The sequence below is a fragment of the Suncus etruscus genome, chromosome 11 (genome assembly GCF_024139225.1).
Source record: "Suncus etruscus isolate mSunEtr1 chromosome 11, mSunEtr1.pri.cur, whole genome shotgun sequence".
Taxonomy (NCBI): domain Eukaryota; kingdom Metazoa; phylum Chordata; class Mammalia; order Eulipotyphla; family Soricidae; genus Suncus; species Suncus etruscus.
The window spans coordinates 51,303,946-51,322,124 of NC_064858.1; the positions used below are offsets into that span (position 1 = coordinate 51,303,946).

An 18,179-nucleotide genomic window follows, 5' to 3' on the forward strand; every position below is an offset into this window, starting at 1 on the left:
ACTATAGAATTTATAGCCATTAAAATATATGTCACACAGTGTTGTAAAGGATGGAAGTAATGTAGATACATGTAATCATGAAAGAAACTAAACACATTGAAAAATTACAAAACACATGAATACATTGAGTAGTATGATTTATAACTTTATTTTTTTGGTTTTTGGGCCACACCCTGTGACGCTCAGGGGTTACTCCTTGACTATGCGCTCAGAAATTGCTCCTGTCTTGGAGGATCATATGGGATGCCAGAGGGATTGAACTGCGGTCCGCCCGTCCTAGGCTAGTATGGTCAAGGCAGCTGCCTTACTGCTTGCGCCACTGCTCTGGCCCCAAGATCTATAACTTTTTTATTTGGTTTTGGGGCCACACCCAGCATGCTCAAGAGTTATTCCTGACTCTGAGCTCTAGAATCACCCCTGGCAGGCTCAGGGGAACACATATACATATATTAATACTTTATCTAATATATTAAAATATGTATTATATAAGTGGTATTTTATTATCATATAATTGGCAAAAAGATGAAGTTGTTCAGAGCTATGTAGTTTTTAAACTTTTGGTTTTTGAATTGTTGTGCTTGTCTTAGGTTCTTGCTCATCGAGGTGGTTACTGGACACTGCTTCAGAACTGCTGCCGGGCCCTTTGGAACTTTACTCAGGAGCTACAAATACTTCATAAACAGAACATGGATATGTCTAAAACATTTCCTGTTAGCAATGATGGTTTTCTCTGTACCATTGTTTTGCCTTTCTATTTGGGAGCAGAATTGCTTCTTGACATGTTACTAGAATTACAGAATATCAATGCTATTAAGGTAAGGTCATATGGTAGGTCATTATTTTTATTGTGTTAAATTTCAAATATTTTGTTACCAGGCAAATTGGGATAAATAGCAATTAATGTTTTTTAACTTAGTTTTTATTTGGTTTGCCTACATTTCATTAGCTTATCACAATCACAATTGAATCGCAATACATAACTTGCTTTGAAGTTAATTAAAAATATTTTAGCCTGAAAATTCAATTTCTTAAATGGAAGAAAAAGAAGCAGTTACTGAACTCAAGCTTCTACATAAACTACTATTAATGTGCTTAATATTCATAATATTTTGTCAGATAAAAAATACAAGTAAGAAATAATGACATCTACCGGCCTTCTAGCTCGGGAAGGATCTCCTTCCTTCCTGGGAGCTGGGAGGTTCTGCCAGCATGGCATTTGGCAGCCCTCAGCCATGCCAAAGGCCTCTTTAACCAGGCCTAGTAAGGGGTGCGGGACATGGGTCACCCCAGCACCCCTCTACCTCCTTCCTCTGGAACTCCAGGGCTTTTCCTGGCCACATGACTGGGCAAGCTAGCGAGGTGGGAATAGTAGCACAATAGGTTCTGGCTTTAGGACTTACCAGGGAAGTTTCCTTATTAAACCTGTCCATTGTGAAACCATGTGGGGGCTAGCACCCCATGCAGAATACAATGACAAATATTTGGATATCATTGTGTTTCATCTGCTTGTCATAATCTGAAAGCCGTCCAGGAGCTCGTTTTATTCCTTTACTCCCTCACTCCCATCTCTTGTTACCCCACGTTTAACCATTTTTTCGTACTAATGATTTTTGTTTTGGCCAAGGTGGATTACATATCTTTCACAGTAATTTTTTGGGTGGAGTCTGAAGCTTCAGCAGGCAACACGTCAAGGCAAGGTTCCATGCTGTAGGCTTTTTGGCCGACATAAGGTGAAGATGCAGCCTCGGCTGCCTCCCACAGCCTTCTCTCTTCTTTCTCCCCATCCCCAGGGTTATTCCTGGACATCTGCTCAGGGTCCCAGCAAGTGGGTTCCAGTGAGGTGCAATTTAAAAGAGACCCCAGGCTTCCTTGCTCCTTCAATGGGCTGGGAGGGGTCTGGTGAACTTTCAACTTCCAGCATTTAGGAAGCAAACGCCTCTCAGAGAGTCGAAAGCTTCAGCAGGCAAAAAGGGGAGGACATGGCTCCATGTGCTTATCGCTTGTCCAAATCACAGACCAAAGTGGTGTCTCGGAAACACCCCCCTCCCTCTTGGCTATTTCTAAAACATAAAAGGGACACATGTATCTCCTTTGTATATCTCAGATGTATTTCCTTAACATCTATAACTCTTTTCCAACATCCTCATATAGTAGCAATTTTGCCCACTGGATTTGTTATTTGATTGTTTGATTTTCCCCCTTTGAGATCTGTTTTATAAGCAATACTGGTAGAAGAGTGTCTCTGTCTAGATTTTATGTTTGAACCAAGTTATGGGGAATGTCGGACTTTGTTCGCCAGCCCCCATATGCACCAATAATATCTTGTGGCATTGCTTTTCTTTTGCATAGGCACATTAAAATGGGAAAATAATATATGTGCAAACAAGTTCTTATCTAATAGAGATGGGAACACAAATTTGGTAATATAATTAGGCCTTTTATCCTGAACATTGGCATAATGATTTGGTTTAGGCCTCAGAAGAATGGGCATTGCCCACACACACCTGAACAATGGATAACATCGATGGAAACAACCACAATTGTCTATAACATTACAAGGACCCAAGCCTCTACCAGGGAAGACCTACCACTGCTTTGGCATTGACTTACTCCAAAGAGTGATCCCAACACCCAGACGACTCAGCAACAGTCTGCATGCAGGGAAGATCGCTCTGCATTTAGAGGATGCTCCACATCAGCCTGACATCGATGAAAGAAATGCACAGAATCCAGAGTCTTTAAATATAAGAATCTGATACCAACAATAGCTAAAGTGTGAAAAAGTTTCACCGGGACCATGGAGAATGACTCGGTTTGGATGGACTGGTATGCCTGGAACCCAGAGTCAGTCTTATGCCAATAAACTTCTGGGGTGAGGCCTTTTTGTAATCAGGTCAAGGATTTTTTCCATTTTCCCCATTTTTCTGGACCTATGCAAACAACGGCGATTGCCACTATCACACCTTTACTATATTTTTTAACTCTTATCCTTTAAGGAAAAAAAAATACAACTTACTGAACTTAAAAACAAATAACTGTAGTAGAATGCCTGTCTCAAATACAGGAAGGGGGAAGGGGTAATGTTACACTGGTGAAGGGGGGTGTTCTTGTTATGACTATAACCCAACTATGATCATGTTACTTAAATAAAAATATATTTAAAAAAAGAAATAATGGCATAGCTTGTAGGTTGATCTTTATTTCACTGATTCGTCTATCTTTGTTTATTATTTTATGTATGGTTGAATATGCAGCCAGAAAAAAATCTACCACACAGTGTTGTAAAGGATAGAAATAAAACAGATATATATTCATGAAATAACTTAGTACATTGAAAAATGAGAAAATACATGAATCTACTGAGTCAAATGATTTATAACTATTTGGGGGGAGGCTATGCCAGCATGCTTAGGTGTTGTTACTCCTGACTCTGAGCTCAGGACTCACTCCTGGCAGGATCAAAAATATATGGGATGCTGGGGATTTGATCAGGGTTGATCAACTGCAAAGCAAGCACCGAACTTGCTGTGCTATCTCTCTGGCCAGGTTAAAAACATTTCTTTATGTAAAATAACATAATAGATAGAGTTAAATAAAATAAAATTTAAAGATATATTACAATTTTTTAAGCATAGAGTAGTAGAATAGTTTCAGTATAATGTAATAAGGATGACTTAATACCATTAAAAAAAAGGACTTAAACACTAAAAATAGTAGAGGGAAAGATTATGTAATAGTCAACTAAAGAAGACAAGAAAAAAGGAACTGAGGAACACATGAAACAAGCAAGAACAATTAGGATATAATAGACTGCACCCAACATAACAATGATTATATTAAATATAAGTGGGTCAAATACTCAAATTAAAATTTTTTTTTATAAAAGGAAGGCATGTACCATTGTCTATAGGGAATAACAATACAAAGAAACAGAAAATAAAGCAGGGGACTACTATAAAAAAGCAGTTAATATTTAATGAGACTATTAATTGTCTTCAAATCAGAACATATTTTGAAAGATAAAGGAGTACTTCCTAATGAGTAGAAGAAGCTTAGTTACTTATGAATATATTATAATGCTGGATATATCTAATAACAAAGATTTAAAATACTTTCTGAACAACCAAAGCTTGAAGAGTTTCCTAGTTTCCTAGTTGGAGAATCATTTATTTGTTAGGTATCCACATATTATGAATCCATGAGGTATTTAAAGTGTTTAATGCAGAATGCTTTCAGCTTTTCTTCATGCCTCTGTTTCATAGGCTATTCCTGAGTTATATCTGGAAATTTAGTATCAAGGAAAATAGAGATAATGAGTTCACAGATCTGTGCTACTGGAATTCTTACTGTGAAAGTAGTAGATTTTAAGGATGGTGCTCACAATTAAATAAAATGAAAGATACTCTTTATCAAGCATGTCCAAGCACTGTGTGAAGAAGACAGATTCCTAAAGGTCACATTAATCATACCTATTTTTTATACTTACACCATTTTGCTTAAGGTACATATTACATTTCACAGACAGGTGGTCCACATCTTTCAGGACTTTGACTCTATTCAGAGGACCTGTCTATTCTATGTATTGATACCTTCCCTTTCTAAGAATAGGTTTTCCTATGCTTTGCCCTGAGACATGCTACTGGACAGGACTAGAGTTAGACAACACTGTATTGGGCAGCAACCTAGCCCATGGGTGGATTTAAGAGGCTTTGCTTGGTTCAGGAATTTCTAGGGGATATTTACAATTAGGAAACTGGAATCACTTTAGTGGCAAAGTTATTCATTAGGCAAAATAGACTTCTATAAGGTTTCCTTTCTTCAAAGGCAGTGGTCTATCTGCACTTGTTTAATCTTAAATTAAAAAAAAATCCAATTCCACTAGTTGTACAATCATTATGTGCTTAGAGCCACATATATATTCCTATCACCACAGAAAGTTTAATTGGATAATATTGATGTATTTTTTTCTGTTATGTTCCTAGTCCTAATGCTTTTTATCAGATTTAATTTTCAGATAATAAAGATTAGAATTCTAAATCACCATTACTTTTAATATGCAGGTTATGGAAGATAAAGGAGAGTTCAGTGTTCCCAGCTGCTATGGAAATATTAAGACTGATAATGGTGGTTTTAGCCTTACATTTGAGCAACCTCTGGATAATGTGAATATGGTTGATTTGAAATGGATCCATGACTTTGTATTAAAATCTTTGGAACTCTTGTATCAAGTAGAAAAATGGGAAGCACTAGTATCACTTGCCATTCAATTCAATGCAATTTCACAGTAAGTACTGCTCTTAGTGTCATTAAGAGTGACAGACTTCATTGGGGAAAATGTGTTTTCACTAGTGTTTAATAATTTTCATGTATTTTTACACCTGCCTAGTGAGAGGTATTTAGAACAAGTGACACCACTCTTGGTCTATGCACAGCGCCAGCTTCTCGTAAGAATAAGCTTGTCCAAGGAAATAGATATTACCCAGCAAGCTTGTGCAAGATATGAAGCTGAGCATGGAGAGAAGGTGAATATGACTCTATATGTTTATACAGTTGTGATTTTCTATTAACAAACACATAAAATGCAGAAATTTAGAAATTAGATGAAAACTATATTGTCACTTAAGCACTTAAGCATTTATCATTCAAATCAGTTAACACCATTGTTGATAGCCTGCGGTGTGCAAGCATTTTCCAGACATGGACGAACAAAACTTTAGATCAAGTTAAAAAAAAGCCTGGGGTTGATTTATGTCAGAGTCCTCTCCAGGTGAATGGGTCTGAAGCAGAGTCCCGTGAAGATTAAGAAAACAAGATAGACACTACAGAGAAAGCATGGGTGTCAGTGGGCTAACTGCCTCATGGAGAAAGAGCCTCCACTCTCCTTTCTATTGGATATTTATTGTCCAGCAATCATTGGTCATATAAAGAAGAGTAGATAACAATCAACTTCTAATTAAACCTGAGGGGGTTTACAGCTTCGATAAGGGAATGTGAGGAATGAAGAAATTTAAGGTAATAAATTCTGGGGATTGTCTTTTTCTGAAGAAGGATAATAGATAAGAGACTGTATACAAGGATTCCCACTTTAGGGCATTTCCTGAATGGGTAGGCATTTCTATAAGTTGTGTTACGAGCCCTTTAGTTTATTATCTATACCTTTTATCAGAATTCCTAACCTCTAAAAGCTTGTTTATTTTTTTCCACTCATATTTCTTTTTTTGTTTTTTGTTTTTGGGCCATACCTGGTGACACTCAGGAATTACTCCTGGCTATGCGCTCAGAAATGGCTCCTGGGGCCCATATAAGATGCTGGGGGATCAAACTTCGATCTGTCCTAGGTTAGCAAGTGCAAGGCAGACACCCTACTGCTTGTACCACCCCTCCGGCCCACTTTTCAACTCATATTTCTAACATGTAGCTTTCATATATAGATTTATCTATTAAGTTTGTGTGGAAAAACATGGATCTAGAGTCCACAATATTTTTATGGACCTACCAAATGTTTAATATTTTTTAAATAAGAAAAGGTATCTTATTCTAGAATTATCCCAACATGGGTGTGACATTCTGTTCTTTCACTTCATGGGACTGTCTCCTCTTTTCAGAGGAGCTCCAAGTTCTCTGTAGATCAAAATTTCTGCTGCTAAAATATTTATACCAACATGATAAAATGATTAAAAAGTTTTTCATAGAGAAGTTGATCCATTAAGAACAGCTTGTTTACTGAAGTTCCATGAAAATCATGGCACAAATTTAAGATAGGTGGTAGAGGAGAAAACAAAGCATCTCTTTTTTGTTGTTGTAATAGATATATATTGACTACCTTCTTTACGAGTCATTGCCTTAGTTTTAAGTTTGTGTCCTGCTCAAAGCACTGGTAGTTATAGTGACTGAATTCCAGTTCTCTGCCCCCACACACCCATCTATGTGTGTGTAGAGTTTCATTCGGCAAGTGAGAATCTCAGTTTGTTCTTCTCACAAAGGGTCCTTAGGAAATAGAATGAAGGTAGCCTGGCTTCTTGAATGTCGTTATCTGTTGTTAAAAAACAATTGGAGGTTTTTGATGGAGATTTATTTCAGACAGGTTAAGGCAGGACTGGATTCTAAATAGGTAAACAGAAATAGAGAATCTAGATCACTATACATTCTCTGAAGAAAGTAGATCCATGAGTGGGATAGAGAGAAGATAGGTGGGAGGTGTTGACTAGCAGGGATGATCAGGAAGGCCCATTGGAAAAGGAGGTGTCTGATTAGAAGGAGCAGCCATTCAGAGGGAAAAGCACTTTACTCTCAAAAGAAGAACAAGGGCAAAGACCCTGAGGGGGATGGAAAGAAGCCTGAATGTCTGAAGAGTGAGGGACTAGGAGAGGCAGAGAAGAGGAGGTTGCTCTTTCTGAATCTTCTTTGCTTCTCCATTGTTCAAATGTTGGTGTCTCTTCTGTGTTCTCCTCTTTTTAAGTACACATTCTCCTGTGGTGAGTTAGTAATTTAAAATACAATCTTTGAAATAAATTTTTTTAATTTTATTTTTAAATTTTTGGCCCGTACTTGGCAGTGCTTGGGGCTAATGCCTGAGTGCATGATGGTTCACTCTTCATTATCTGTTGAAGATTTCATGCTAGCTTGCTACACTTTTCTCTGTAGCATCTAAATCTCTTGAGTATATCATAGAATATACTTCTGTCTTGTTTCTGTGTCTCTACAGCTGCTGAAATCAGTTCTTTTTTAAAAATAGTTTTTCTTTATTTATTTACATACATGTGTATAGTTGGTTTCAATCATAAAAAAGAATACCATCCTTCACCACTGCAACATTTCCACCACCAATGCCCCTCATCTTTGTCCTTCCCCATCACCTGCCTGGACTTGAGACAGGCATTTTACCTCTCTCACTCATTAGCATTGTCATGATAGTATAGTCATCTCTAAGCACATTCAGCACTCTTTGTAGTGAGATTCACATCAAAAGCCAGTCCTTGAGGCCAGAAAGATAGCATGGAGGTAAGGCATTTGCCTTTCATGCAGAAGAACGGTGGTTCAAATCCTGGCATCACATATGGTCCCCTGAGCCTGCCAGGAGCGACTTCTGAGCATAGAGCCAGGATTAACCCCTGAGTGCTGCCGGGTGTGACCCAAAAACCAACCAACCAACCAACCAACCAACCAACCAATCAAACAAACAAAAAAGCTAGTCCTTTTAGCCCTCATCTCTATTGTATCTGAGCATTATTACAATAACGTCTTTGGTTTTCTTAAAACCCATAGATGAATGAGACTATTCTATGTCTATCTCACTCCCTTTGACATATTTCACTGAGCATAGTAGATTCCATGTACATCCCTGTATAGGAAAATTTCATAACTTTATTTCTCCTGTTGGCCAAATAATATTCCACTGTGTATATGTACCACAGTTTCTTTAGCCATTTATCTGTTGAAGGGCATCTTGGTTGTTTCCGGCGTCTGGCTATTGTAAATAGTGCTGTAATGGATATAGGTGTAGGGAGGCATTTTTGTATTGTGTTTTTGTGTCCTAAAGTATATTCCTAGGAGTGGTATAGCTAGATCATATGGGAGCTCAATTTCCAGTCTTTTGAGGAATCTATCGCCCAGCCCCATTGCTGGGAGTTTCTCTGCAGCCTCAAGCAGGAAATCAGAAAGCCAAGTGAGGAGGAATGCAGAGGCCCTTTTATAGCCCACAGCAGGGATCTGGCATCAGGATTCTGGTCAGGGTCAGCCTACTTTACTGGTGAGCCTTGATGGGATTAAGTTTGCAGCCTTATGCAGGATGACTTGAAATCAGTTCTCTGACAATAAGAATTTGGGTTTCTTTTTCCTCTGCAAACCCATCTTTGGAACTTGAAGCTTTAAGTCATACATGGCACATAAATGGGCTGAATGAAGAGTTGTTCAATGAAGCTAGTGAGGTGGGAAAACTAAGTCAAGAAAAACCTAATTAGATTGTAGGGAAAGAATTAGAATTTTTCTGAGATTATACATCTCACTATGAAATATCTTCTCATTAAGGAAAATGAAGAATCCATAGTGTAGTCTAGGTACTGGAGTGATAGCGCAGTGGTAGGGCATTTGCCTTCCATGCAGCTGACCCAGGATGGACCTTGGTTTAATCACCCGTGTCCTATATTGTCACCCAAACTAGAAGTGATTTCTGAGCCAGGAGTAACCCCTGAGTGTCACCAGGTGTGGCCCTAAACACTCCGCCCCCCCCCCCCAAATAGTGTAGACTAGACTGAGGTTTGAGTCACATTTTGAGTGAAATTTTATTTAAAATAATAGGAAAGAATAGAATATTAGAACTTTACAAAGAATATTTATTCTGTATAGTTTTTCTTTTACAACTTTAATATCTCAAAGATGCATTTTTAGAAAACTTCAGAGGAAGTTAGATCCATAAAACTTTGCCAGAAAAGTTTAAATAGCATTAATTTAGTGAACAGTAGAAAACCTGCCATTGGGAAGGCAGCCTATATTTTAAATATGTTTTAACTTACAAATGGAAGATTATATTTAAACTACTGAATTTACAAAATATCAGTTAATTGTATTCTAATTACTCTACAGAATTTTGATGATGCTCTTCCAGCTGTGTTATACAAAAGAAATATGAAAAGTCATATAATTGTCTTTTTTCTTCCTCATGATTGACTATTACTCTGTTGGCTTTTATCCAGTTTCATATTTCTTATTTTTTTCTTAAGTGGAAAAGTAAACATTTTAAGTAAGCCAACATTTTATCTGTAAATAAAGTGATTTTTCTTTTTTAAAGATAACCTACAAGAATTTCATTGGGAAACAACTTAAGATTAGACCTACAATCAAAAAAGTGTCATTGACAAGATCCAGTGCAGAAGTTCCACACAGTTTTATTTCTTCAGGTCAGAGCAAAGTTTGACACAATTTTTTTTGTGTTTTACTTAAATAATGTTTTATTAAGCAAGTCAAATATTCCATAATTAAAATGTTTGCAAAAATCTCTTTCAGGATTGTTTGATTAGAAAAAAAATATTTGATATATATCATCATATGTTGTAACTGGTGGCTTCAGGGGAATTTATAAATATGTTTAGGCTGGAGATCTAGTACCCTTGCATACAACCAGACTATTTTTCTATAATTATTGAATCACTGTAAATAATAAAGTTACAAAGTTATTCATGGTTGAGTCTCAAGTGTACTAATAATATCAAGTCCTTCACAAATGACCATTTCTCTCCACCAATATCTCTAGTTTCCTTCCAGTCTCCCAATCCTATTAAATGATGTAGAGAACAGAAACTTCTCAGAGAAGAAATACAAGTGGCCAAAAGGCACATGAGAATGTTCTATATCACTGATCATCAGTTTCTGTTTGAACCTTGGCATAGCATATGGCAGGAACATTTTTCTTCTTAATTTTTAGGCACTTTGGTTTATAATACTGTTACTAATAAGATATCATGCATGTCACTTTCCCTCCTTCCAGAATTGAAAATCTAGAAACAGACCCTCAGGTTAATTCATCTTTGATAAATACAAAAGTATGATGTGGAGCAAGGAAATATTCTTCAACAAGTGGTTGAAGAAAATTGGTTGGTCACATGCCAACAAAATAGAGGAGGAGCAAGAGGCATAGGAGGAAGAACTTTGACTTCTTTCTAATTACATGCACAAAAGTCAAATTAAAATGATTTAAAGACACTGATATCAGATCTGAATCCATATGTTCCATAGAGGAAAGCATAGGCAAAACTCTATGGCACTGAAGCTGTAGGCATCTTTAAGATGAAACTGACCAAGCAAGTGGAAGTAAAACAACAGCAACAACAAACAATGGGACTTCTTGAAGTATTCAAGAATATTCAGAATAATCTGAATACAAAGATAACCCACAGATAGGGAAAAATTAATTATCCACCACTCATCCAATAAAGGGTTTATATCCAAGATAGATAAAACACTGTAAAACTTTATAAGAAAAACACATCCAATCTTATTAAATGGCGTAGAGAAGAGATCAACAGAAACTTCTCAGAGAAGAAATACAATGGCCAAAAGACACAATAAAGTTCTATATCACTAATAACCTGTCTTTTTTTGAACCTTGGCATAACATATGGTTCCAAGTAATTCCAGGAGTGATTCCTAAACTCACTGAGGAGTAAGTCGTGAGACCCAAATCATGACTGTATGTGACCTCAAAACTACACCCAAACAAACTCAAACAACAAAGGAATATGTATATTAATTTACTCAATTAAATAAAGAAGAAATAAGGTAAAAGGAGACGACAAATTGATGTGAAACTTAAAAATGAGAAGACTTTTGTATACTTTTTCCAGTTTTGGGCTCATTTGGGAAACTTTTAAATTCCCTTTCTGTTCTGTTTTGTTGGTGTTTAGAGTTTACTCCTGGCTCTGTGCTCAGGGATTGCCTCTGGCAAGTTCAGGGAGCTATTTAGGGTTATGGGGATCAAACTTGGTTTGGTTATGTTTAAGGCAAGCTCCCTATCTGTTGTACTATCACTCTAGCCCAGTGGTCAGCAAGCCGCTGCTAGCGAGCCACATGTGGCTCTTTACACTTTTTAATGCGGCTCTTCTGTGTGTCGGGCGGCTGCTCCAGGAGTCAGGACTCTGCTCCTAGCCTCTGTCAGTGCGCCTCCGTCCCGGCTCCACGCAGCTCCAGTTGGGTCATGTGGTATGGGGAAGTGTGACTTTCTGAATTGGTGATTAAGATGATCAACTCCATTGTAGCTAAAGCTCTTCATCATCGCCAGGTTAAAGAATTTTTAGTTGAAATGGAGAGTGAGTACGCAGATCTTCTGCTGCATAACAAGCTACGTTGGTTATCAAGAGGAAATGTTATGAAACGTTTTGCTTCTTTATTATCAGAAATCAAAGCATTTTTTCTTGAGAAGGGTGTTCACTATCTAGAATTAACAATCAGTGGATTCAAAAAACTGTTATTTCATGGTGAATGTTACTTCACATCTAAATCAGCTTAATCATAAACTACAGGGGAAAGGAAACACAATTTTTTTGATGTTAGAAGAAGTTATTTTGTTTGAAAACAAATTATCTGTTTTTCCTCAAGATTTTGACAGAGAAACTTTGATTCACTTTCCAAGCCTGTTGAAACATTGCCAAGAAAATAATTCTGATATTGACATTACCTATTTTGAAAAAGCACTTTTAAATACAAGGGAAGCTTTTCTCAAGAGGTTTCAGGATTTCAGAAACAGCAAAGTGACATTGGCCTTTGTTAAAAAAACCTCTGCATGCCACTGCATTGTAACTAAATTTTTCTCCCTTTAATATTGACATTGGCAACTTTGAAATGCAATTGCTGGATTTAAAAAACAAAGAACAGTGGAGCTCGAAATTTGAACGTCTTTGTGCTAATTTAGAAAGATTGGAGAAACACAAATGTGAACTTAGTTCATAGCACAAGTGGTCTGCTTTGAAAGACTTGGAGAAGGAAGATATGTTGATTTTTAATACCTGACTCATATAATCAACTAAAAAAGCTAGTGTTTGCTGTTCTTTCCTTGTTCGGGTCTACATCTTTATGTGAACAATCATTTTCAAGCATGAATCTTACCAAGAGTAAATTGAGAAATCGTCTCATTGATAAGAACCTGGAATCGTGCCTAATATTAAAAAGAACAACATACAAACCTGACTTACTCAAACTATCCAACGAAATGCATGGCCAGTGTTCACATTAGTGTTTGTGACTTTGTCAGTCATTGTCAGGATGTAATTTTCTCTACATTGTAAGACAATTTTTATGGAATTTAATGTTATCGATAAGTAATATCATTCTAAAGTTTTTGTTTTATTAGTTGTGTTATTTGTATCCTCCAGACCTATGTGGATATTGCATGCAGAATATTCTCAATAAAAATTATTGAAATTAAAAACAGTGTACCATCCTTTGTATTTTCGGTTTTAAAAATGTGACTCTCAAAATAAATTTCAATCGTGGTTTTTGGCGAGATTTGGCTCAGTTGAAAAAAAATGGTTGCCCACCACTGCTCTAGCCCCAAATTGACTTTTTTATTTTTTATTTTCTTTTTGGTTCTGTCTTGACTGCAAAATAAAGTATATTTCTGTAATCAATATGAGTTTGGTCTCATATTGGCCAATTATGTTCAAGTTTTTTTAATTACACTACATAGAATTCATAATTTAAATCCTTTATTTTCATCTAAGAGGCATTCTTAGGATACTCTGACAATGAAGCTTGTGTTAGTGGGGCAATAGAAGAATATGGAATGGATGTAATCCCTTCTCCCAGTTTCAAGTTTTGGTGCTGTCTCTGTTTCTGATGTAGAAAAGATTTTGTATATATGTTTGTACATTCATATATATAGTTTATTTATGTATAAGATATATATCCTTTGAATATTTATTTGAAATATTAGAATTATTTTATATAGAATCTATTAGTTCTCTGTATGTATATGCAATATGTTTCTTTATAGACACTCATCTATTCACTGAGTCAGGTAGCCATTCAGCTGTTCAGCAAACACTTCCCGAGGATCTATCTTACGCTCAGTGCAATACTAAGTACTGAGGATACAAAGATGTATAAGGCCTGTTATCTTGTCCTTCCCAGAATTTGTTAACTAGTTTTTATTTTACTGAAGGAAACCAATAAATAAACCAGAGATCATAGTATAAAATGATGCCATCTGTAAGAGTGGTCCTGCTGCTATAAAGAATAAAAGTTAATAGTCACCACCTTTTACAGACTTCATGTAATTTAGTGGGGCCAACAAAAAGAAAAAGCTAAGGCTATTAAGGTTGGCAGGAGTAAGATGATGTGAGAAGCCTGGATAAAGAGATTTGATTTTGTCGGGAAATGGAGGGTTTCTAGTTAAAAGAATTGGAGAAAGAAAAGAAAAAAGAGTCTCACATTTATTTTTCGTAAAAAGTTTCACCAGTGGTCTGGTGAATGTGTATGTGAAAGCGATCTCAGGGAAGCAGGAGAGTAGTTGTAGAAAATATGAGGGTTTTGACATTGAGAAGAGAGGGTGGACAGTGACGAGAGAAAGGTAGAAGCATCCTATAGGACTGTGTTTTTTTAATATTTTTATTTGTATTTATTTATTTTGAAATATGTTTGAGGACTGTGGTTTTTACTGAATGCTTGAGGGAGATAGACTCTGGGTAGATGAGAATGGAAGAAGTTCTACTTGTTCTAGTTTATGCCTAGATTGATGTTAATGTCTTCCTGGTGAAAGGCAAATGAAGGAGTGATAGATGAGAAGACAAGTCACTTGGAAATTACTGTTTGAGGCGTCTGTCTGAGAACTGAAGTGAATGATCCAGCATTATGAATAATGAGAAGCACTCAGAAGGGAGTTAGCCATCAATATATTGATAGTGTTGACAATTGGAAGTTTGTACTAGGTCATCTGGGAGATGTAGAACACAGATATGAATATGACCTTTTAGAGAAATCTAATACCTAAAAAAAGAAGCTTTGATACTCAATATGGGCTCATCAATCAACAAAATTGCCTAAACATCATTGCCACAGCACAGGAGAAAATTTATTTTGAGCTAAGTAAAACTGAGTACTGAATACTGATCATCCTGGGTTTATGGACTTGGTATAAATTTCCATTCCTGTTCATATTGCAGGCAGTAGAATCTCTTCAAAGGAGCTGTCTTCTGAGACACATAATGATTGACTTGAGCATAGTTTTTGAAGTCCATCATAAGAGCATATGATTATATGCTTAATGATAAATTTCCTACATGGTTTATATTACATCATTATTACAATACCCCAATAAAATAATTGTTATTAAGCATCACACATCAGTCACTCTTTTTTTTGGGGGGGGCCACACCCATTTGACGCTCAGGGGTTACTCCTGGCTATGTGCTCAGAAATCGTCCCTGGCTTAGGTGGACCATGTGGGACACCGGGGGATCGAACCGCGGTCCGTCCTACGCTAGCGCTTGCAAGGCAGACACCTTACCTCTAGCGCCACCTTCCTGGCCCCACATCAGTCACTCTTATGAGTTCATTGTGGCTTTATAAGATTTATAAGGTTATTTGTTATTATTTTCATTATTTTCTTTAAAGGCAATGAATTAGTTTTTGCTTTGTGATTTACAACTTTGTGTTCATAATTTTCAGGTAAATACCACATTTATCTTTAAAAGATGCTTTTTTGGAGGTTCTAATAGGGGAGCACAGCTACTCATATACCGTTGGCCAGCCAGATAAACCAAGTTAATTCTGGTGATCAGTGAGGTGACAGATATTGCAGCCAGAATGTCCTCACTAGATGTTACCTGAAAGTGACATCATCCCTTACTTCTGCTGCTACTTTAGTAAAGTCACATAAATTAATATTTTCCAAAAAGAGGGAAGGAAGTAGGATTCTAGCCTGTCTCATGCAGATAAAGAGATTCAGAGAATGTAGACTCCTAATGCCTGCTATGGGAGTAAAGAGAAGAAGAGCCAGGACATGTTCTAAGATATTGGGGAGTGGAATTGTAACTCAAGAGAGTGATAGAAACAAGGCCAAAGCAAGAAAGAGCTTGAGGGAGAAATCAATAATTAGGAGTCACATAGATGAGAAGGGGGTCATGCTATGAAGGACCCAGTCTCTATTGTGCTTCGGGAACCACTGTCACTGTTCTTTTTTGCTCTGATGACATGGGGCCTTACTTTAATGGTTTCTGTCTATCTCTTTTTAATGCTCCTGCATCATCTTTATGAAAAATCTCAAGTCTTTGTGTACAAATAATCTTTTCCACAATGCACACTTTTCTGGCCTTACTACTTAAAACCGCACCCTATCTGTTTCCTCCAAGTTCTCCTCTCCTTACTTTGCTAGAAGCTTGCTTTTATTTTGTCATAAATATATATCAATACATACCACTGTTTTTTTCATTTAATATTGTTTTTATCTAATCTGTCTCTACTTGTCAAATATATAGAGCTATGAAGGCTATGTTTTGTTCACATCCAAATTTGTAAATATCTAATTGACATTTGAATTCAACATACGTTTGTTGAATGAATACTTTTGTGATCTGAATTGTATTAGCTTCAGAGAAAGGGTGGGCATTACCACCAACAGTGATGAGAATCCCTTTCTCCTCACATCCCCTCAGCACTGATTGTTCTTGTTCTTTGTGATGTGTGCCAGTCTCTGTGGTGTGAGATGGTACCTTATTGTTGTTTTAATTTGCATCTTCCTGATGATTAGTGATGTGGAGCAATTTTTGGCCATCTGTCTTCCTTCTTTGAGGAAGTGTCTATTCATTTCTTCTCCCCATTTTTTGATGGTATTAGATATTTTTCTCTTGTTAAGTTCTGTCCGTACCTTGTATATCTTCTATATTAGTCCCTTACCTAAAAGAGTATTGGGTGAATAGTTTCTCCCATTCTGTGGGTGGCCTTTGTATCTTAGTCACTATTTTCTTTGAGGTACAGAAGCTTCTCAGCTTAATGTCCCATTTGGTTATCTCTGCTTCTACTTGTTTGGACAATGATGTTTCCTCCTTAAAGATGCCTTTCGTCTCAATGCCATGGAGTGTTTTAACTATTTGTTGTTCTATATACCTTATGGTTCTGGGTCCGATATCAAGGTCTTTAATCCATTTGGATTTGATCTTTGTGCATGGTGTTAGATGGAAGTTCGAGTTCACTTTTTTTTGCATGTGACTGACTAGTTGTCCAACTTTTTGAAGAGACTTTCCTTGCTCTATTTTGAGTTTTTTGTCCCTTTATCAAATATTAATTGATTGTATGCTGGGGAACATTCTCTGAATACAAGTCCAACCTTTATGAAAAACAATGTGGAGAGTCCTCAAAAAACTGAAAATTGAGCTCCCACGTGATCCAGCTATACCACTCCTAGGAATGTACCCTAGTGCTGCAGCTAGCTTTGGTCCAGTTATGTTAGAGAATTTTTTGGATTCTCTCCATGAAAAGTGGGTGCACAGACAGGTAAATATGAAGGAATGAGGGAGCACACAATGTTATGTGGGAGAACAGTGTTCTGTTTTTAAAGTGAAGAAATAGGGATATAAATGGGAAATTTTGCAAGGCACATTTTTCTATGGTATGAAAAGAATACTCTCCCATATTAAATTACAACATATCTCTTATTAATGGAAGCTTCTACAAAACAAAACAATTCACATGGCTCTAGGTAGTATGCAGAGCTGAATAGATACCTTTTTAATCTTTTTTTTATGATTACAAACATGACTATAGTTGGGTTTTAGTCACAAAAAGAATACCCCCTTTATCAGTGCATTCCCACCCCCAATGCACACCATCTCCCTCCAACCATGACCCCTGCCTGTATTTGAGACAGGCATTCTACTTCTCTCACTTATTAACATTATCAGATAGTGTAGTCATCTTTCTAAACTCACTGCTTTATGTGGTGAGCTTCACATCAAGAGCCAATCCTTCCAGCACTCATCTCTGTGGTTTCTGGGTATTGTTACAATAATATCTTTTATTTTTCTGAAAACCCACAGATAAGTGAGACTATTCTGTATGTCTCTCTCTTCCTCTGACTTATTTCACTCAGCAAAATAGTTTCCATGTCCAGCCATGTATTGGAAAATATCATGACTTCATCTCTTCTGAAAGCTGCATGATATTCCATTGTGTATATGTACCACAGTTTCTTTAGCCATTATGTTTAACCCATCGGTTGAAAGGCATATTGGTTGTTCCCAGAGTCTGGCTATTGTAAATAGTGCTGCGGTGAATATAGGTGTAAGGAAGGACTTTTTGTATTGCAGTTTTGTGTTCCTAGGGTATATCCTTAGGAGTGGTATAGCTGGATCATATGGGAGCTCAATTTCCAGTTTTTGAGGAATCTCCGTATTGTTTTCCATAAAGGCTGGGCTAGATGGCATTTCCACCAGCAGTGAATGAGAATTCCTTTCTCCCCACATCCCCACCAGCACTGATTGTTCTTGTTCTTTGTGATATGTATCAGTCTCTGTGGTGTGAGATGGTATCTCATTGCTGTTTTGATTTGCATCTCCCTGATAATTAGTGATATGGAACCTTTTTTAATGTGCCTTTTGGACTTTGTTTTGCTTCTTTGAGAAATTGGCTGTTCATTTCTTCTCCCCATTTTTTGATGGGGTTAGATGTTTTCTTTTCTTAAGTTCTGTGAGTAA

General features: G+C 36.9%; 1 protein-coding gene across 1 annotated transcript in view; it reads left to right on the top strand.

The window, feature by feature from the left end:
• Positions 1-18,179, top strand: part of CFAP54 (cilia and flagella associated protein 54) — a 443,326-nt gene that overhangs the window by 228,524 nt on the left and 196,623 nt on the right. Inside the window, exons 36-39 of the mRNA XM_049782938.1 lie at positions 588-815; positions 5,061-5,284; positions 5,387-5,522; positions 9,788-9,896. Of these exons, the coding sequence (XP_049638895.1) occupies positions 588-815; positions 5,061-5,284; positions 5,387-5,522; positions 9,788-9,896 (697 nt within the window). The remainder of the gene's footprint in view (positions 1-587; positions 816-5,060; positions 5,285-5,386; positions 5,523-9,787; positions 9,897-18,179) is intronic.